The following is a 22,833-nucleotide window of genomic DNA, read 5'->3' as shown; positions in this document are numbered from 1 at the left end:
AATCCATCCACGATTTCATCATCTATAGAAACTGCTGCAGACATTTAAAGTATCTGCCTCAGAATTGTTTCTATTTATGGGGATTTGTTTTTTAAGAAACTGAGATCATTTTTGTATCTCACTTTTTCTATTAGCACGATCGTGTGTTTACTTGTCATAAAATTATCTTCCAACACTTCATTTATAATGAATGCTATCCCCACACCTACAGACATATTACAATTTATTAACCTATTCTCTGTTGTACATGTTATCTTGGAGACAAAACATCAAACGTCACCCCATATCAATGGAGGACAACCTCAAAAGAATAAAGTCAGGATCCATCAGGCAGTAACAAAACAGAAACTCAGGCAAAAATGAAGAATTTGCTTTATGACTATCAAAAACACCAAGAATAATATAAAATATGTACATAAATACTTCTTTTAAGATAGTCATTCTCTTGAACAAGAAGGGGAAAAAAACTACAGTTTTAGGCAACAGATCAAGATTACAAACTAACAGAATCACTGTGTAAATAAATCAGGTAGGAAAATATTACAACTTTACATGGCATTTTATAATTTCTAGAACGTATTTATGTATAATATATATTTGATTTCCATAACCATTCTTTGAAGAAAATATGGTGTTATTTACTCAATCAAAATGAGGAAATAAAGGCTCAGATAAAGTAAATAACCTGTTAAATGTTAAATGGCTAATTAGCTAGTAAAAGTCAGGACTGATATGCAACTATCCTGATAATAAGTACTCTACCTCACCTTCTCTCCAAGGAGCCACATTTGCTATTTTAGGGCGTAGAGAAAACATGCAAAGATAATTACCTAAAAGCTCCTGGGTTGGTCCTGCCAAGACCTAGAACAAGGGATTCTGTGATTTCCATGCTCTCAGAGCGCATCATTGGAACTATGTGCTTAAACAAAGATGAAGGGGATGGGATGCCAATAATCTGGAAAAAAAATATTATATTTATCGCAGCCACTAATGATAGTACATCCAACTAAATAATTTGACATTTCAACAGTATTTGGTCAAGGACAATGGATAGGTGACATTTTAGAATGAAAGTCGTTTCAAAATTCACTTGTGGTGTACATAATCTAAAAAAGTTAAATGATTTATCCAATGGCTCGCTACAAGTTCGTTAATGGAAGTGGGGTTTGCAGGTCTCTTAATTCCTTACAGACACTCATCATCATATAATAGGCTGTTTATCCATCGGCCTATTTCTCTCGATCTGTAAAAATGAGTAAAAAAATTACTTCTAAAAGAGTCATCAGTGTTAAAGTTAGACACCCAGGTGTTAAGTTTTGTCAATTTCCTCCAACTACCTGATAATATTTAGTGTCATATCATGAAGACTATGTCACTATTCTTTTCAAGTTATTTGTACCCCTACATAATCCAGGGAAATTCTAAAAGAAAAACTTTACGCATTATTGATTCCAACTAAGAACCCATAAAAATAGTAATAGGATTTCTTGAACTATTTTCAGTATTAGTCCAAGTAACTAATGCACTTTTCAACCAAGTTATTTTATTGTCCTGAAAAAGAAATTTTAAAACATTATTTTTATGCTTCCATTTGGATTCAGTGGCAGGTGCAGAAAATTTACTTTAGAATCAATGCTGTAGCCACTATCAGGGGTGGACGCCAGCGTCTCAGGAGGAGAGCACCTCACGGAACCCGCAGATGTTGAAGATGCCGTGGAAGTCGCCGCACTGCAGCAAAGAAGCAGGTAGTTTCTCCACAGGCCCATGTATGAGTCACTGCTCGTGGTAGTATTTACTTTCTTAGCATTGATGGGGCTACTGAAAAAAAGAAGAAGAAAAACAGGAAGACATAAATAATACATGTTTTGAAAAGTTTTTTTTTTAAAACTAAGGCTAAATTTCTATCAATTTAGGGGAGATGGTTAGCATACAGTTTTTATTACTACCACTGAATCTTGGCGGAATAGGATATAATGAATAAAATATTAGATTGAAAAACAAAACACATTATAGGATCATTTTAACCTAATCTATTACTTCTGTGAGTACAGTTAATATTTTATCAGGTCACATTTTATAACTTGTTATACATGCTCCATGTAGGGAAAAAAAGTGAAAACAAAATGAAAATCACCTTTACTCCTATGCCAAAATAAGCACTGTAAGTCTTCTACATATCTTCAACTCATATACATTAAAATAAAGGCGTAAATACATCTCTTTCATTTAATAAAAATTGAATACTGTTTCATTTGTTTTGTACATGCTTTTTTATACTTAACATATATATTTAAACATCTTCCATGTAAATTAATATACTTCCATGACATCATTTTTGATGACCATATATCATAGAGATTATCATGATTGATACAGCCATACTTTCAGTCAGATATTTTAGCTAATAGTAATTTTTCCCTATTATACACAACACTATACATTTGGCTATATGCTTAATTATAATAAATGATTTATTATTTTCTTGAGTAAATTCCTGAAAATGGAATAGCAGAGTCAAAGAATATCTACATTTTTTTAAACATCTTTATTGGAGTATAACTGCTTTACAATGGTATGTTAGTTTCTGCTTTATAACAAAGCGAATCAGTTATACATATACTTATATCCCCATATCTCTTCCCTCTTGCATCTCCCTCCCTCCCACCCTCCTTATCCCACCCCTCCAGGTGGTCACAAAGCACCGAGCTGATCTCTCTGTGCTATGCAGCTGCTTCCTACGAGCTATCGGTTTTACATTTGGTAGTGTATATATGTCCATGCCACTCTCTCACTTTGTCCCAGCTTACCCTTCCCCCTCCCCTAGAATATCTACATTTTTAAGGCTTCTATCAAATTTCTGTTTTGAGATATTAGACCAATAAGATATTCTGGAACAATTCCATAAATCTTTCCAAATACCAAAAATTCTGTTGGGATTAAGGACTGAGAGCAAAACAAAGACAGGGAAAATACTAAGTTTTATTCCTCACCTTCAATAGATTTATAATCTATTGATAAATAATACATATCGTTTCACTGATTCGTCGTTTCTCAGTATTTTAAAAATGTTCAGAGCACTGTGACAGCAGTAAAAAAAACAAAAACAGAAACCTGCTAAAAAAATGAAAATCACTGCCATCATGTGTGCTAGGGGAGATATATAATAGAGAAATAAAACAATGTCAGATGGCACTAAGTTTGATGAAGAAAAATAGAGCAGAAAGGGGATATAGGGAATGGTGGTAGGAGAAGCGCTTATAATTTAAAATATGGTAATTAAAGGAGACTAAATAAGTTCATAAATGTTACACAAGGTGGCATGTGTCAATCTTCTTTAAAAAACCAGCATCCAATACACAATACCTGAGAATCTACATAGATATATAACTAACATGTATGTATATCTATATATATATATATATAAACTAAAAACAAAAACAAAGAATATATGCGTGTGTATATATGTTTATATATATATATATATATATATATAGATAGATAGATAGATAGATACACACAAATGCAAAAGAAGAAATAATTACTCTGGGTTGGAGATATAAGAGAAGGCTTTAAAAATAAGGTGGAATTTGCGATGCGTCAGATATGGGCAGGGCATAAAGAAAACAAAAGGCATTCTAGGTTCATGTGAACAAAAACTCACGGAATAGACACTGCAGACCACATTCAGTGAACTCTGAGAGGTTTATTTTGGCTCCAACATAAAGTACATGGATAGCACTGATAGAAAGTAAGGGAGAAAGTACAGACTGGAGGAGCCAGGTTTGTGCAGGCTTTTTTTTTTTTTTTTGCGATACGCGGGCCTCTCACTGCTGTGGCCTCTCCCGTTGCGGAGCACAGGCTCCGGACGCGCAGGCTCAGCTGCCATGACTCATGGGCCCAGCCACTCCGCGGCATGTGGGATCTTCCCAGACCAGGGCACGAACCTGTGTCCCCTGCATCGGCAGGCGGACTCTCAACCACTGCGCCACCAGGGAAGCCCTGTGCAGGCTTTAATATGAGCTGAAGGTGTTAAGTTTATCCAGGTGTTGGGTTTATATGGTCAAGTTATGACAGGAGGACTCATGCCGTGCAATCTGATCAATGGCATGTTGGATAAGGTGAAATCAGGAACCCAAACTCAAATAAATTCTCTTTAAAATTTAAGAGCAAGACTAACCTGCAGTTATAAAGCCTTGGTCAACTCTCCATCACATCACCAGTTACTCCAACTCTTTACCATTATCCTCAGAACTAAAACCAATGTCATTATCACGAATCCCTAACAGTGGACGGCCTTCCTTACAATGCTGTCAGGAAAAGTAAGGTCACTGAACTCGGTTTCCCTTCACTTCTCACCCTTTATCTACAAACTTATCTATACTCACATCCATATTCATTTTTGGATGATTTCCTCATTAATTCTTTCATTCACTGGACACAAACTACGTACCAAGCAGTGTGTTATTAAGTAAATGAACGATTACAAATTGGTGAGACCAAATTATACGAGAAGAATGAAAGGATAATGAGACTGGATCCTTTACAACTTTCATCTCCCTTCTTCACATACCAGTATGTTATGGCATGTTATTTATGGGATTTCCAATTTGTAGAACTTTTCAAATGCATACCTTATGAAGGCTGACAGTCTATACATTTTAAAACTTGCACTAGAAAAACAACTTACTTTATATCAACTTGTGGGGATAACAACTGAAGTCTTGTGTACGCAAACATCCAAGCATAGCTCACAGCTGTAGGGCAGTGTTTTGGAAGGTTTTCTTGCTTTAAAAAACTGGAGAGACTTATAATCCATGGATCTTGGCCTTGGGTCACATGTGCAAATATCCATATGTGCGATGGACTAATCACATCAAACTGGTGGCTAATAGGAGAAGAGTTCCATTCTGCTAATGTCTGTAAATCTATTGAGCTAGGGCAATACAGCAAAGTAGTCTATGCAGAGAAAAAAAAAACAAAACCAATTGATTATTGTATATTTCAACAACTTTCAAAGTTTTGCCATATAAATTGCTTTTAACTATAAGTGGCCTATTGCTAGTTTCTAGAACAGAGGTTCTTAAACAGGGGTAATATAAGCAGAGAATTCCTGAAACTGCATATAAGCTGTTTTGTGCACATGTGTACATGCAATTTTCTGGAGAGAGATTCCATAGTTTGTGTTAGTCTCAAAAAAGATCCATAAACCAAAAAGTTTAAGAACCACTACTTATGTAATTCATGTATGAATATGCAGCTTTCACGGGCATACTGAAGCTGCTAGAGAACTCAAAAATGAACCATTAACTTTCATGCTGATGTGCCCTATATATGCATAAGTGGAACAGACGGGGAAACGGGCTCCTCTCCAGAGGTACATATTCTCAAATATTTGCTCAATAATATTCAAAGCTCTTATACTGAAGAGATAAAGACTTACCTTAAGAGCAAATTACTTATGATTCAAACAACAACAATGACAACAAAACAACAACAAAAACCGGAGTCTTAAACTGAACAGAGGCCCAATTCACTCGATCATTCAACAGATATTCATAAGTACCCGCTTCGAGTCAGGCATTGTTTTAGGCACCAGAGACAGCCATCCATTTCTCAATTCATGGTTAATAATCTAAAACAGAATGCTTTAAATTGCACATATTTATAACCATCTCTTAGGTTTATAAAATTTATTAATATTTCTCTTGGTTACATATAACTCGTTAGGTATGAGAGCCAAGTGTTATGTGGAAAGCACAGAAACCTCTTGTCCAGGTATTCCAAAACGGGAAGAAAATAATTTCAAGTAGTAAAGTGTGATGGTTATCCTTATATCAGTTTTGAAATCTTGATATATGATCTTTTCTTCCCCCAAGCCAAACTAAGAAAGTTCGCATCAGCTTTCTTATGTATGTGTTGACAAAGTGTTTTTCTTCATCTTAATGAGTCAAATTACATATGACTCAGGCATAAAATACTTTATATTTACTCTATGCACTTAAATTTACGTGGCAAAGCCAACAAATACAGTTACTGAAGGTGCAGAGCGCAATTTTTTGCTTCGAATTTCAACAAAAATTTTCTCCATAGCCTTTTAACCAACATATATAGATCAAGAATATTATATACCGTAATAAATAGCAAACAGTAGTCGACAGCAGCTTCAGATTTAAGAGAAATTTTTGAGATTGGAATGGTTGGAATTTTACAAAGATGAAATATTTTTATTTCTGTGGGAAGAGTACTGACCATAGCATAAACTAGTGCCACTTTGTGTGTGTGTATGCCACTTTTTTAAAAGTATTTTTTATTTTTAAAGCCCTTTACCATTTTCAAAAATACTTTCTAATGCATGACATTTGTAAAAGAAACTCATGTATGTACGTATGTCTTAAGTTCCAACACACGATTGAATAGCACAAAATCATTAAAGTTACCTGATCGGCCCCAGTGAGATGGATGAAGCTCTCAAGAATGGATGGGCTCAGCCTGTCCATCACATCTATGGCTAATTCATCATCACCCTATAAAAAAGACATCACATGTCTAAAAAAGTTTAGGAATGTTTCAGAAAAGCCGTCAAACCTAGGTAAACATTAAAAATCACTTTAGCCCTATTTGTTACAAATGGAATCGAGGGCAGGTGGGTGAGCTTAGACCCTGTCAAAAAGATCTTGTTATAAAGTAAATTATCCCTGTCGGTAAAAACAGAAATGGAATAAGGATGGACAAAAGGAGTTTTTAAGTACTTTCATTAGGTAGCTGGATGAGATGTCTAAATCTTACCTTAGGTATTTCCAAAAGTGCAAATAAAGCCCGTATTTCTCTAAGGACACTGACAGCTAATCTCCTAGTGGCAGGTCGACTGCTACAGAGAGTGACAAGTGCAAACCCTTCGACCACATGGAATACATTGGAACACGGGCTCCTTTCCAGAGGAGGGGGATGAGAAGCTCCATTAACCATACCGTGCTTGAAAAATAAACAGAAGTTAAAAAATATATGTATGTATAGACATTCTAGTAAAACAATTACTAAAGAGTAAAGCAAATCATAAAAATGATGGCTATAGGTCTGTCTCAGCTCAAGAAATTTAAATAACATTTAATTTATAAAAATGTCATAGTCACATAGTGAAAAAAGCATTTAATTGGCAGTCTAAACAGGAATTCTGTACCTAAGTTCTATCACTCTCTGGCTACTTTGTAAATGCCTTAGAGCTGACACTTAAAGTCACTACTGGCCTAACATTTCCATATGGAAAGTGAGGGGACTGGATGGTATCTTTTGTACTCAAAGTGTGGACCAGCAACGTGGCATCACCTAGGAGTTCGTTAAAAAGAGAGATTCTCAGGCCCCTGTGATTTGTAGGCTCTTTAAAGGTTGAGAAGCTGGGTTGGCTTAGATGATCCAGCTCTAATATTCCAGGATTCTATGACTTAACACATTATCACAAATCAATAATTTGAGCAACTTTTATGGTTAAGAAGCACACATACTGTAATGTGAAATGGGGACTGGTGCCTTTGATAAAACAATCAAATAACTCAGCTGAAAGGCTACCAAAATTTTTTATTATATCAGCTTTAAATATATTGGAAACAACCTAAATGTGAGCTAGAATTGCCTCTAATTTCTATGTTCATTTAAAAATAATTATTACCGGGACTTCCCTGGTGGCTCAGTGATTAAGAATCCATCTGCCAATGCAGGGGACACGGGTTTGAGCCCTGGTCCAGGAAGATCTCACATGCCACAGAGCAACAAAGCCCATTCGCCACAACTACTGAGCCTGCACTCTAGAGCCTGCGAGCCACAACTACTGAGCCCACATGCCACAACCACTGAAGCCCACGTGCCCTAGAGCCTGCAAGCCACAACTATTGAGCCCACGTGCCACAACTACTGAAGCCCATGTGCCCTAGAGCCCGTGAGCCATAAGGACTGAGCCTGTGTGTCACAACTACTGAAGCCCACACACCTAGAGCCCATGCTCCTCAACGTGAGAAGCCATCGCAATGAGAAGCCCATGCACCGCAACGAAGAGTAGCCCCCACTCGCCGCAACTAGAGAGAAAAGTCCACGTGCAGCAACGAAGACCCAATGCGGCCAATAAATAAATAAATAAAATTTTAAATAAATAAATAAAAATAAAAACTAAAAATAATTATTACCAAAGAAAGAAAGTTGGAAACGTTGGACATGCAAATGTTTTGTATTTAATAGATAAACTATAGGAAAGTTCTGCTTAAGGGATTACAAACACTTTGAAAGGAAGTAAAACTAATAAAACTTTTGGTTTTTGAGAAAGTCAATATGTTTTAACATCATCATTGGTCATCTACCACTGACCACATACAAAGAGACACTACAAAAGAGTTTGGTACCTGTGAGTCCTGGTTTTTGTTATGCATTTGGGTTGCTTGTTTCCACTGATTTATTAATTGCACCAACATCTTTACGGCATTATCAAGAAGCGTGGGATGGACATCAGTCACTTCACGAACAATAAAATAAACAAATCCTGAAAGAACATCCTCCCGCCAATCTGGAAAATCAAGCATTAGTGCCTGCAGAGTATTGAAAGCCAGAGCACGTAGTTCTTCATCCATATGAACTGTGAGCCTACCAAGAACAAAATTCCATTAGCAAACCTCAAAAACCTTCCGAAGAGTTTTATCATCTAAAATGTAAAACTAAGAATTTAAAAAATATATCCTTTCAATTGGTTCATAAGAAGTAAGAAGATAGGAACCAATGTTCACTTTTTGTGCTATATTCATCCTTATGCTAAACTATATTCATTTATTTAAATTCACATGTCAATCTACTAATATTAGTTGGTACTTGTACTATAATTCAGAATAATAAGTTTGATCATAATTCAAATGCTGGACTTTAGAAAACAGAGATTGACAAATCAGAATTACATAAAAAAATTCTTTAATCCTTAAAATGCCATATGTTATCCTATAATCAATCAAAAATTACGTCCAATCATATAATACCTTAGCGCTAGCTCATATTTATTTAGTCCTTTACTGGAAAGGACATGAGTTATCTCTATCATTCCTTTCATGCTGCTGAGGTTACAGTTAAACATAAGATGGCTGATTGTGAAGAAAGAAATACAACAAATCAAGATGGAATCAGTTTAACAGAAATAATTCTTGACAGTGAGAATGAGAATAAATTTAGGAGTAACTTCATAAATGGGGTATGCCTAGAAAGAAAATGAAAAAAAAGAGTATCAAACGAACCCATAAGGTCTTCAAGAGTTTAAGTCTAAATAAATTATAGGAGAGGCTACATATAATTACCTTTTAAAGACATCAATACAATATGAGGACATGAATTAATATTAGTTAAAGGATTTTAATGGAACTTAAAGAAGAGAATGATAAACAAGAAAATCATAAAACATGGCTGCAGCAGTGGAGCTACCAATATATAATGCTATATGAATATGAGTTTCCGTTTGGGGCTGTAGAGTATTATTTTCAGGATTGACCATCAAGACACATGCATCAGAGTTAGAAACAGCCTGAATGAATAAAGAAAAGCAGGTGTATTAAAAAGTATGCCACAGGGCTTCCCTGGTGGCGCAGTGGTTGAGAATCCGCCTGCCAATGCAGGGGACACGGGTTCGAGCCCTGGTCTGGGAAGATCCCACATGCCGCGGAGCAACTAGGCCCGTGAGCCACAACTGCTGAGCCTGCGCGTCTGGAGCCTGTGGTCTGCAACAAGAGAGGCCATGACAGTGAGAGGCCTGCGCATGGCGATGAAGAATGGCCCCCGCTCTCTGCAACTGGAGAAAGCCCTCACACAGAAACGAAGACCCAACACAGCCAAAAATAAATAAATAAATAAATTTATAAAAAAAAAAAAAAAGAAAGTATGCCACAGTTACATGCTTGGGCAGCTGGAAAGATGGAGTTATCCTCCATGACAGAGGTAGAGAGCTGCGCGATTTACGTGAGAGGAGATACCACAGTCTTCACCCTGCTGAGCTCAGTTCTGGTCTTCACTAAGCCAACATTCAACTGACCATGAGACTGAGGAGAAAATGTATTACAGCTACAGAGACCTAGAAGTGAGCCACGAAGCAGCAGCAGTTAGAGCAGCGCACTGGAAGTACCCCATGGGGTCAGATCAAGGGTCTCTAGCCCAGTGTTCTGTCTCTGACAGTGGCACCAAAGGCAATACTGTGGGCTAGGGGAGTGACTGACTCTGTGCTGCTGGCTTTAAAGGTCATTTTAACATCCCTTACATCCACGAATTTACACCTATCTGTGTGACTCAGGGTATAGCCATGAAGAGAATGGTGCCTGAATAATTTAAGGCAGGAGAACAAATTGACCTTCCCTAGAGACAGCAGACAGGTATGCAAATTTACAGTGTATCTTTGCTTTGTTTGTTTGCTTACTTTATTTCTAAGTAAATAAGATTTAGACATCACAATTCCAAATGATAGGAGTTGGGGACAAAGTAAGCAGACCCTAGAATCTTTCTTTCTGCCAAAATAAACTAACTGGTAAGTGAATACCACAGGGGAAAGAAGCAAAGTATTATAAATAGCAAAGCAAACTGTCAATCACTGTCGAGGTATTTGCTCCTCTACAAGGCTCCTCTATCCCTGCCCCCTGGAGATGCAATTTCATTTTGGTGGGGGATATGGACTGCCATTCACAAAGATGTAGGTGAGTTAAACTGAGGCGGGAGGAGTAAGAGTGGAATTGGATGAGAGTTTTTACTGCTTTCCCAAGGAATAGCATTATAAATAATTAAAACTTATTTTCCCTCCCTAACACTGACAAGAACTTCATAACTCTGCAATCTAATTTACAGCAAGAATTAAGAGACAAGAGTGGGAAGGGATGAATTTATCTCATGGTGCAAAGTTTCAAAGTAACCCCTTTCTGGTCTTCCCTCGTGGCGCAGTGGTTGAGAGTCCGCCTGCCGATGCGGGGGACATGGGCTCGTGCCCTGGTCCGGGAAGATCTCACATGCCGTGGAGCGGCTGGGCCCGTGGGCCACGGTCGCTGGGCCTGTGCGTCCGGAGCCTGTGCTCCGCAACGGGAGAGGCCACAACAGTGAGAGGCCCACGTACGGCAAAAAAAAAAAAAAAAAAAAAAGTAACCCCTTTCTTCTCCTTGTAATCCTAAGAGACCAATACCATTCAAGGCCTGAGTGCAACCCGCAACCGCTGAGGATAGGTAGTGCGCGGGTGTGTGAAATGCTAGGTGTTTTCAAGGAGGTAGACAAGGTTGCTGGAGTGGTCTATTAACTGTTTATTCATTGTGAATTTAACTTAAGACTTAGTGATAAGTGCCCAGCGAGCAGTAAACATCTTTCAATGTGATCAAGTATCACTGCCCTGATAGTCTTTGCACTTGGTTTTCCCTTTAGGCTGGGGCCAGCAAACTATGGCTCAAGGGCCAAATCCAGCCAGGAGCCTTCACAGGTGGCTGCTTCTGCACTACAGTGGCAAAGGTGAGTAACTGTGACAGACACCACGTGACTTGCAAATCTTAAAATATTTACTATCTGGTCCTTTAACAAAAAAAGTTTGCTGACCCCTTATCTAAAGAGAATCCCTAACTATGTCAACAAAGGGGTTTTTCAAAAGGCCATCACCTCAACTTAGAATTACTTTTGGGAGCTGGTATTTAAGTTTGGATGTCATGTTATTTACTCATTTACAGAGCCTAGTAGAAGAAAGAGATAAAAACTTGAATGCTATGGCCTCTGCAATAAGAGGAAAAAGTGAAAATGAGACCTGGTTATCACCCTAGATGCTAAAGAAATGACTGTAGGAGTTAACACACTAATTGCCCAGTGGGGCCATCATACACTGATAATGCCCGTATGTTAAGAGACAACATGGTATACAAGTCCTAAGAAACAGTACTAGATGTAAAGGCAAGGAATTTAAAAATAGGATTTGTAGGGGAATCCAGAAGAACCTTAACAGTTAAAAAATGAGTGAGGACTGCTGGTGGGAATGTATATTGATACAGCCACTATGGAGAACAGTATGGAGGTTCCTTAAAGAAGTAAAAAAAGAACTACCATACGACCCAGCAATCCCACTACTGGGCACATACCCAGAGAAAACCTTAATTCAAAAAGACACATGCACCTCAATGTTCATTCTAGCACTATTTCCAATAGCCAGGACATGGAAGCAACCTAGGTGTCCATCAACAGATGAATGGATAAAGAAGATGTGGCACATATATACAATGGAATATTACTCAGCCATAAAAAGAAACGAAATTGAGTTACTTGTAGTGAGGTGGATGGACCTAGAGTCTGTCACACAGAGTGAAGTAAGTCAGAAAGAGAAAAATAAATACCGTATGCTAATACATACATATGGAATCTAAAAAAAAAAAAAAAAGGTTCTGAAGAACCTAGGGGCAGGACAGGAATAAAGACACAGACGTAGAGAATGGACTTGAGGACGCGGGGAGGGGGAAGGGTAAGCTGGGACGAAGTGAGAGAGTGGCATGGACATATAGACACTACCAAACGTAAAATAGATAGCTAGTGGGAAGCAGCCTCATAGCACAGGGAGATCAGCTCGGTGCTTTGTGACCACCTAGAGGGGTGGGATAGGGAAGGTGGGAGGGAGACGCAAGAGGGAGGGGATATGGGGATATAGGTATACGTATAGCTGATTCACTTTGTTATACAGCAGAAACTAACAAAACATTGTAAAGTAATTATACTCTAATAAAGATGTTAAAAAAAAAGATACTTTTAGGATTTCACATTTAGGATATCAGGTCATTCGTTGCTCTCATTCCCTGGGGAAAGAAAGGCTTTGACCTCTCTGCCATGAAATTAAAGTCATTAAATACATCTTAAGATTAAATTTCATCAACAACAACAACAAATGAATGAGGAGAAAGTGTTAACAAAACGTAAAAGACAAAATGGGAGTTTAGAAAGTTATCAAATAAAGGATTAAAAATGTCTTTATCATTACTTTTTTAGTGATAATAGTAACAGGGGTGCATTAGAAATTTAAAGAGATTTAAAGAGATAAAAGGTAACCTCACAAACAGTAATTCTCATTTACCTTGCTAACAATTCAATGAGGTCAGTTCTGCTCATACCGTCAGGAATCAACCTTGGAATAGCAGCAATACAAGTTCTAAACAAATCAATTTTGGGTTTTCTTTCCCCCCTGAAAAACAGATCACAAGAGGACTTAATAAGAAGAATCTTACATACACCAGACAATGAAAGCAAACTTGGAAAAATTATTACAGAAAATGAGCCCACCTCCAAAAGTTTAATGTATTTATTATAAAAAGAGCATATACAAATCCAGTAAATAATTATCAGTTTATAAATGCAGAAAAGAATATATGGATAATTCAGGAAAAAAACATAGGTAGCCAGCAAAAAAGGTTTTCAGTAATTAAAAACAAGTATAACAACTATTATGTTTAAATAATAAGTATTATTTAAGTAAATTATTTATAATTGTTTCAAATAGAATTAAATACATAATATTTAACCTTTGATAATATTTAATTATTAAAATAATAAAATTGACATTAAGTAACCAAATATTCGTTATTTGGGGGGGTCTATAAAATCAACAAAATTTTTTCTTTCTCTTAATATCATATACTAACAAGGGTTTTAGAAAACAGACATTCTCATATACTACTGTTGTTGTTTTTTCTTGTCTTTTTATTTTACTTCAGAACGTACACACACACATACAAACATATTTAAAATTTTTATATAATAAAATATGTGAAGTTTTGAAAATCCTGGTTCCTCCAGAGGCTTGATACAATTTAATTCTTCTGTATTTTCCCCTAGTTATTCAATGATTTTATTTATTTTAAATATCTAACCTTTTAGATACTGGTTTTTATTTTGGTCTACATTTCAAGGGGAAGCTGTTAATTTATTTTACCCAAATTATCCTTCAATTGGCCCAATAAAATAATTCTTATATAGACAAGAATTTGGATGTTTTCAGAGTTTTTGGCTCAGTATCCATTATCATGGCAATGGACCTACTACTTACTTTTAGTGATTTTATATACAGTGAGTTTTCTCAGCTTGGTTCCAACACGCATGAATTTCAGTTACCACAATTTAGTTAAATAATACCAGTCTCCAACAATGTGGTTCAATTTTCTGTTACCATCAACTATAAGTAATTGCGTAGCCAAGCTTCCCTGTTAGCTCCTCAGTGCACAAATCAGGACGTAAAAAACAGATGTGATCATAACCAGTGATTTAATCACATTAATTTTTTCAAAGTCTGTCGTGACTGGTCACTGCACATCTGTTATTCGGTTCACACATACATGGCAAATTATGTAGTTGTGTTGATTCCTTGCCTCCGGGGGTAAACTCAGGTGGCATTTGACAACAATGGATAATCAAAAGAGGAAACTGGCCAACAAAGATTAAAGTACAGTGAAGAAAAGAAAAGTGAATACTGGAAGTGAAATATTGGGTTGGCCAAAAAGCTTGTTTGGGTTTTTCTGTAACATCTTACGGAAAAACCCAAACGAACTTTTTGGTCAACCCAATATCAATCAAACATTAATGGAGTTACAGAAGAACTAGCTGACCGGGGAATGCTGACACTGCCGTCATTGAAGACGCTACATACACAGCCAGAGGAACTCAGTGAGGGCAAATTTACAGGCAGAAATGAGGAAAGTGTGACAAAAAGGATGAAGACTTCCCAGAGAAAGTAATGCAGGAAAAAAAACTTCACATTAGAGAAACTCTCAGAGATATTAACATTTTCTACTATATAGTAACTATGCATTAATTGAGAGAGCCAATATCCAATTTGGTTATCTAAGATGTACAATGCAGATATTAACACCTTAAAAAAAGTCCACTTACAAAGAATATGTAGATATTTCCTAGCAAGTAAAAGAAGTTATTGCCATAAAATATATCTTCCTGAGGAGGAAGTCCCTAACAATAAGGGAAAAAAACATGGGTTGACAAGCAGTGCCGGCAGTGGGATGGGGGTGAGATGAGGTACAGTTTCTCACACAAAAAGCCACTCATACATTATTCTCCTCTGTACCCTCAGTTCCCAGGAGATTTTCAGGTTTTCTTTTTTTGTTGAACAAGGCTCTGGAAATAAGAGCATTTGTTTGACTTAATAAACCAACCATGTCCACACACATCTGCGGTCACTAGCATTTATCTCTCACTCACAGAATAAGTATAAGGCCTCAACACTGACAACAAACTGGACGGATCCAGGATGACTTTTGCTATCTGTACTGGTTTGACAGCACTTTAAAGAGTAAAACTGAGCCTGTGGGAGGAATCGCTGTATTAAAAACTGCCGCAGATGGCAATAGGGGCGAAATCCAGAAGAGAAAGGAAGGAAACAAGGAAGGAAACAAGCAAGAATCAACCCACTTTACTTATGAAAACTGAAATAGCAATGAAGAGAAATAATTGACTACATACGTAATCATATCTTCAGGCTCCTTATTAGACATCTGCACACTGGTCATACACATTGGTCTCCCAACTTCTTTGTCCAAATGTCTGAGAATGCTGTCTAACGCTTTTCTCACTTGAGGGTAGTAAACAGACATTCCTGGAGGGGCGGGGGGGAACTTCACAGTTATAAAATGTCAAAAATTAGATAAAGAATAGTTACAGTTATTTTCTGTAAAAAAATAAAAGCCCATCACAACCTTTAAATTACATTAGCTTATTTTTGTTACAAAGGAAGGAGTTCTGACTTTGACATACTATTCTCCCTGATAATTTGCTTCAGTATATTGGAGAAAATGTGAAAAATTATGCACACAACTGAAATTAATTTGAAGGAAGGACAAAATGCAGTGAATAGTATCATGTGAGAAAATATTTAACAAGACTTTTAACATAACAACTTATGGATATTATAAAAAAAAGTAGTCATTTTTGAATCACTCTGTACACTGGAATAACTAGGCAAATATATACTTTCATAGGCAAATATATACACGTATGTATACATTTACACAGGCAATAATATACATTTTAGATTTGATCATAACCTTTCACAAAAGAATATTAAACTGTATTATTTACTTATTCCAGTTAACACTAACCTATGACTTTTGCCTCTTCATCTGTCAAGGTTTTATTGAGAAAAATTTTCTTTACACGCAGAGTGTTTCCTGAGGGAAGAATAACTCCTGTTGTTGGCATTGGCGGCTCACCATCTTTCTGCTGCAAACTGTCCGCTATTACAAGGAAGACTCTGAGGCCTATGTTCATTCTCTTCAGAGAAAAAAGTTTCAAAATAAAGAAGTCAGAGTGTCAGAAAATTCCTTTTTTTTCATGCTAAAAATATCTTATCAAATAACACTGGGGGATGGGAGGAAGAAGGACAGAAGAAACACAAACCTTTCTGTCCCACATTTTTAACTAGCCCAGGCACTGCAGTTTGCTTTAATACCAAATTCCCAAGTGCCACCCATTCACTTATGAGGTCAACTGGCTCTCTTATTTTCTAGCTTATTTCAAACCTCTTCCATCCCTTCCTCAACTCTCCTACACCCTGATACCATACTCTCCCCTCTATAAGCAGATGATCTGTCACCCACTTCACAGTCAGAAAAAAAACATCAACTTTCCTCAATCTCTCACTACAAAACACACTGATCTACTTATATCTGCACCTCTTCTTCCTCTATTTTGCTCCTGTTACAGTTGAGGAGTGCTGGTATTCCTAGTTATTAGAATCCCATCTGCTCTTGCATTATCAGGAAATTACACTATCAATTATCCCTTCTCTTTCTTGCATCTTCAACACTTCCCTTTTAACTGAATATTCTGACTCCTGTTAACTATACTCAACTATCTTAATGCAATGAGTTCTCCCCATAATACTTCCCTCTCACTCATCAGTGACAATACTGTTCAAACCAGTGGACATTTTTCCTGCATCCTATTGGACTTTTCAGCAGCATGGGACACTGTCAAATATTCCTTATTCCCTGAAACCCTCCCTTCCTTGGATACATCTGTACCACTGCTGACTGTGTCATACATACTGTGTCTCTGTCCACATTCCAAATTTACCCTCCTTTATCTGAATATTAAATGTTAGACTGCTTCAAGGCAAGTTCCTAGGCTGCCTTTTCCTATCATTATGTATTCTCTCCCAAAGTAATTTCATGTATTTACATGGCTTCAATTACCACCCATACCAGAGCACCTGCTAATTTTAAGCCTTACTTCTCCCTCTGAACTTGGAACCTCAGACCAATTTGACACTTCTACTTGGATGTCAGAAAGATGCCTCAGATTTGCCATGTTCAAACCAAATGCCCTCTTCCCCGCCAAACTCAGTATCTTCTCAGTGTTTCTTTTCTCAGTAAATGATCTTCTCTCTATCCACACCACACCATCTCAGCCCAAGCTGTCATTAGTTATGACCTACACCAGTGGTCTCTAAAATGGGTATATACATCCCAGTGGGTGTTCACTGGATGGTTCACTGGAATACAGGGAGAAAATAAAACTTTCGTTTATATATTTTTTATCTAAATAAGATCAAGGTTTTAAGATTTACCCCTCTTTACATATGACATAATACTGGTGATATTAGTCTAATATCGGATGGTCATTTCACATAGTCATAGAAGACATCTTGAAGGGAGTGGGAAAATTCCACAATGTACTGTGGTTCACAGAGGTGTCCTCACTTATTCATTCTTTCAGTGTTTTGCAATTTGCTTGATTTGATTAAGTGGATTAATAGATAATTTTATCTGGCTTTAACTAAACTAGCTCTCACAAGCTTAAAAAGATTCCTGAAAAGAAAATACAGATTGAAGAAAATCCTAATAAAATAAGCCTGTAGAAAAACAACAACAACAAAACGGCACAACTGACATTTTTTCTACTCTTAGTATGAACGTTTCAGTGAGGAAAAAAATTAATTTCAGAAATAAACTTGTTCAATGAAGAGAATATTTTTGAAAACAGATGATCAAGAAAACGTCTTTCATTATGTGATTTTTGTTGCTGAGAACCAGGTTAAGCATGTCATCTATAAAAAGTATTTTCTGCTCACTTTAAAAATTTGGAAATAATTATTAACCGATCTTAAAAATCCTACAAATAAAAAGCTTCAATAACTTTCGAGCTCATTTGTTAACTACATAAATATATATCTTAGGATTTGATTATGAGGAGGACCAGCACAATAATTTAAAAGAAATAAGAAAAAATATAACACTTATTTTGTCTTTTTACATTCTCCAGTGTCATTAAATTCCAATAAGCAATTACTTCAAAAAATATTCTTAAACAATCTGAAAATTTTATATCTAAAGGATGAGCAGGAGTTTACGAGGGAATAACAAGGCCAAAGAAGTAGGAAATAACATTTATCTTAATTTGTCTTTAACTAGAGATTTGAGCCTAAGAGTTCTGATTCCAGAAATTGTGCTTAAAAAAAATTTTTTTTTAATTGTATAGGATAGTAAATTACTACATTATAATTTTTTTACCTCTGGATTAATGGTGAAAGTTTTGGTAGATTTTCCAACACTGAGAAGATCAAATATTATTTCTTTCATTGCAAAATCCAAACGTTCCTAGAGGAAAAAAAAAACAAAAAAACAATAAATCCTTATAACTTTCTACTGCTATGGGCATACCTTGGAGATAATGTGGGTTTTGTTCCAGACCGCAATAAAGCAAAATCAGAATAAAGCAGGTCACACAAATGTTCTGGTTTCCCAGTGCATATAAAAGTTATGTTTACCCTATACTGTAGTCTATTAACTGTACAATAGCATTATGCCTAAGAAAACAATGTACAACCTTAACTAAACAATACTTTATTGCTTAAAAAACACTAACCATCATCTAACAACACAGAGTCACCACAAACCTTCAGTTTGTAAAAAAAAAAAAAAAAAAAAGGCAATATCTGCAAAGCACAATAAAGCAAAGTGCAATAAAACAAGGGTCTGCCTGTATAAGTTAAGTATCATGTTAAGAATTATACAAATAATGGCAACAATACAGGTCTGTACCCACAAGAAGTTCCTGAATCTAGCTGGACAAAAGAAAAATGCATATGAATTAATGTTAAAAGTATATGATTATAGATACATGATTTAATTATCAAATGATTGGTTTAATAGCCAAACCAGCAGGATAGAAGTTTTAAACACACATTTGCCAAACTCATATTCAAGACCTAAGTGAAGGAATTCCCAAAATAATGATAAAAGGAAGTCCCAGGACGATAGCAATGAGGCAGGCCTGGAGAGCAGGGAGTTCATACTGGGACAAAAAAAACAGGGCTCCAGGAAGGGTAATCTCCCAGGAAAGAAAAGTTAACTAAGAGTAACTGATGTTTGAGAGGAGCTCTATAGTTCTGGAGGAGTGTTGGTGTGAGGTGATTAAGCAAAGGTAGTGGGTATGACCCTCGGGGAAGGGATGCAACCAAATAGCAAAAGTTTTCTCAACAACAGATCTAAGGCACAATCTGCTTTCATTCATCTTACCGACACATTTATTCTTATCTAATTATCATTAATTCTGTGCTCCCGTAAATAGAAATGTATTCGTTTTATTTAAATATTCTTTATTTCTTCATTGTCAAAAATAATTACATTATGGGTCATCTTCGTTGTCATAGTTTTAGTTCAAAGAGAACTCAATGAACATTCTGGAACCAAAGTGTTTTTCCCAAATTGAGAAGGTAACCCTACCTATGCTTCTCTGGGGCTGATGTCCCAAAAGAGAATGTGACCAGAGCCATGGATTTGCTTACTCAGCCCCCATTTAATCCTTTTCAAATAAACCTTCCTTTACTGCAGAGGCTAGAAAGCTAAAATGATATTTCCCAGGATGCCTCTGGACAACAGGCTTCAGGATGTGACTGAGACCCCGTCAAGTGATATACTCACGGGAACCCTTGGGAACTGGGGTACGGGAGGAGGTGGGGGAGGACAGGGAGAAAGGAATCTATTTTACTGGTGGGGACTGTGGTGGAAACATGATTCTTAAGCACTTGGGGCACTTCCTAATTTGGCAGGTTTTTGACCGTGGCAGAGGCAGCAGCTTCCTTGGTAGCCCGATAGTGTAGTTTCCTCTGGATTTCCATTTCGGCTAGAATCTGTTTCTTCAGTCCTATGAGTGATTCTGTGAACGACCTCTATTCCTTAAAAGACCCCTTTGGATTCAACAAGCTACCACGGACTCTAGTGTCTCTACCTGAGAACATAGATTAATGCAGGTTATGAAAACAATGTTCCAAAATCTTTCAAGACACTCAGGAACTAATTAGTAAATAGACAAGAGGAGGATTATGAGACATTTTCTTGACTCTTCCTAAATTAAGTGTCTCCTCCTCTGAGTCTCCTTTCCAAGTGTGTAGATCAATCATCTAAATGTATTTTGCACACACACAAAAATCATTAGCATCATTTATTTTTTACTTTTTAAAGCATACTTTTATTTTTCACTATTCAGTATTAATAAATGTTTTGTTATCATGCTTTTAGATGTGTAACAAATTCTATGACTCTAAGTTACTTTTTTTTTTTTAACATCTTTATTGGAGTATAATTGCTTTACAATGGTGTGTTAGTTTCTGCTTTATAACAAAGCGAATCAGTTATACATATACATATGTTCCCATATCTCTTCCCTCTTGCGTCTCCCTCCCTCCCTCCCACCCTCCCTATCCCACCCCTCTAGGTGGTCACAAAGCACCAAGCTGATCTCCCTGTGCTATGCGGCTGCTTCCCACTAGCTATCTACTTTACGTTTGGTAGTGTATATATGCCTATGCCACTCTCTCACTTTGTCCCCTACTCTTACAATTTGCATGTATATAGGTATTATGAGGTGAGGCACTCACCTGAGCAATGAACTGAATAATCTTCACAAATATATTGAGAGGTGTATCACGAGGAACCACACTACGTGACCCTTTTGGGAAAAGTGCTGACACTATGCTCATAAGACGACTGTAGGGAAAAAAGATTTAGTCATAATGAGAGAATGAAATCAACAAAACATTAGCAAAATATCCTTCGCATCCTTCATAATATGTCAAGATAATTCATATTCCTCCTCAAGGTATTTGTAATGTTAACTAAAATTCATCAGTGTGGCATTTTTTACCAAGATGTTACTTTAAATATGCTTTAAAACAAAGGCACTCACCTTTGAGTTACAGTGTTGCTTTCACATTTTATTCTAATTACATAGACCCACAACAATCTATACAAAGATTCCAGTGCAACTCGAGACATTTTAGGATCTTTATTCTGTTTAGAAGCAAAAGAGAATAAAAATAAGCTTATTTATCAAAGTACTTGCAATAATTTAAGATCAATTATATTCTCTGTCAACAACTAAAAGACCTCTCCATTCCCTTCTTTATTCAATCTAAAACAGGTTTAAATATGTAAGTATATATTTAGTATACAGTAAGTACAGAGAGCTCAAAAGCAACCATAAATAAGGAAATTGAGCCATCCCTTATATTCTCAAAACAAAATACTACTAGTATCTCTAAGAACTCTGAAATTATACACACTTTAACTTACCTGATGGTAAATGGGACACACAACAATACTGAAATAATGATAAAAGGATTGCTCATCTTTGCTGTAATTCATTGCAGCTCATACACAGTTAAAATTTAGAACACCAAATGTTGTTATAGATATTTGCGCTTATGGAATAATGCAAAATATTATTGAGTGATTATACTTAAAAGAAGGAATATAGAATGGTGGGTTAAGAGCATAGACCCTGAAATTAGGAATGACTGGCCAAACCCCATCCTTGGATCAGTTGGTGAAACAGTTTCCTCAGCTCTAAAATGGAGATAACACGGTACCTACCTCACAGATTAAGGGAGTTATTATGTGAAAAGCACTTGGAACACTGCCTGACACGTTAAATGCTCAGTAAGTGTCAGGTGTTTACCTTTAATTTTTTAATTTAGAATTAGAACATTCTTATTTAAAATCAGAAAAGTATCCATTTCAATCACAATTTGATCAGCAAACCTTTTCTTCATACTAGCTATTATAAAAAGTGAAGTTCTTAAATGACAAGAGACATGCAATGAGATTTAATTGTAAATTTTGAAAATTAGCTAATAATCACCTTTAGTAGGAGAAACTCTTTATGCATCTGTTAATTAGTTGTAGGATGCATTTAGTCCTATAAATTAGCATTTATTTAATCTGGTTTGAGAGATTTCTTATTGTTAAACCATTATTTTATATATAACAATGGACAAAAGGGAGTTTTTAAATACTAAGTAATTTACCATTCTATGTTTTCTCAGACTACAGAATAACTGACATCTACTATGTATGATTAAAAGCAATGCAACAAGATTACCACTGGACATGTTTTTAAAAAAGACAACCACTAGAAAATACAATTTTGCAATCTATGTATATGAAAATTTGATATAATTCAGAATGGAGTATCAACTATTCAGCTGGTCAGAGTCTCAAAGTCAGTCTCTCCTTCTACTGACAAATCCACGATTCCAAATTTCAAATACACTCCCCAAGTAGTTTTCTATTAATTTGTTACTAATGTAACTAAAGTAACATATAAAGTTACACACAATATATCTTACTAATATAACAACCAAGCTTTTTGTAGTACTTTCTTTTCCAGCACTTAAATGCAAGGTCTCAAATGTCAAAATATGAGTTCAATTAGTTTTATGTACACTCCAAATAATACCTTCACATAGTTAAATTATCCTTTCAAAATATGAATACTACAAATTAACATATAATAAATTATACAATAGAAATATTT

General features: G+C 36.2%; 1 protein-coding gene across 8 annotated transcripts in view; it reads right to left on the bottom strand.

Annotated features, from left to right (window-relative positions):
* The window catches only part of FRYL (FRY like transcription coactivator), a 244,255-nt gene that overhangs the window by 77,190 nt on the left and 144,232 nt on the right, over nucleotides 1-22,833 (bottom strand). For all 8 annotated transcript variants that reach the window (XM_060012585.1, XM_069540693.1, XM_060012583.1 and 5 more), the window contains 12 exons: nucleotides 21,205-21,308; nucleotides 20,897-21,005; nucleotides 18,528-18,614; nucleotides 16,116-16,287; nucleotides 15,481-15,613; nucleotides 13,088-13,195; nucleotides 8,388-8,625; nucleotides 6,787-6,972; nucleotides 6,438-6,524; nucleotides 4,688-4,956; nucleotides 1,623-1,818; nucleotides 831-955 (listed from right to left, as the gene is read on the bottom strand). In XM_060012585.1, coding sequence (XP_059868568.1) covers nucleotides 831-955; nucleotides 1,623-1,818; nucleotides 4,688-4,956; nucleotides 6,438-6,524; nucleotides 6,787-6,972; nucleotides 8,388-8,625; nucleotides 13,088-13,195; nucleotides 15,481-15,613; nucleotides 16,116-16,287; nucleotides 18,528-18,614; nucleotides 20,897-21,005; nucleotides 21,205-21,308 — 1,814 coding nt within the window. The remainder of the gene's footprint in view (nucleotides 1-830; nucleotides 956-1,622; nucleotides 1,819-4,687; nucleotides 4,957-6,437; nucleotides 6,525-6,786; nucleotides 6,973-8,387; nucleotides 8,626-13,087; nucleotides 13,196-15,480; nucleotides 15,614-16,115; nucleotides 16,288-18,527; nucleotides 18,615-20,896; nucleotides 21,006-21,204; nucleotides 21,309-22,833) is intronic.

The sequence above is a fragment of the Delphinus delphis genome, chromosome 5 (genome assembly GCF_949987515.2).
Source record: "Delphinus delphis chromosome 5, mDelDel1.2, whole genome shotgun sequence".
NCBI classification, from domain to species: Eukaryota; Metazoa; Chordata; class Mammalia; order Artiodactyla; family Delphinidae; genus Delphinus; species Delphinus delphis.
This window is presented reverse-complemented; position numbering and strand designations above follow the sequence as displayed.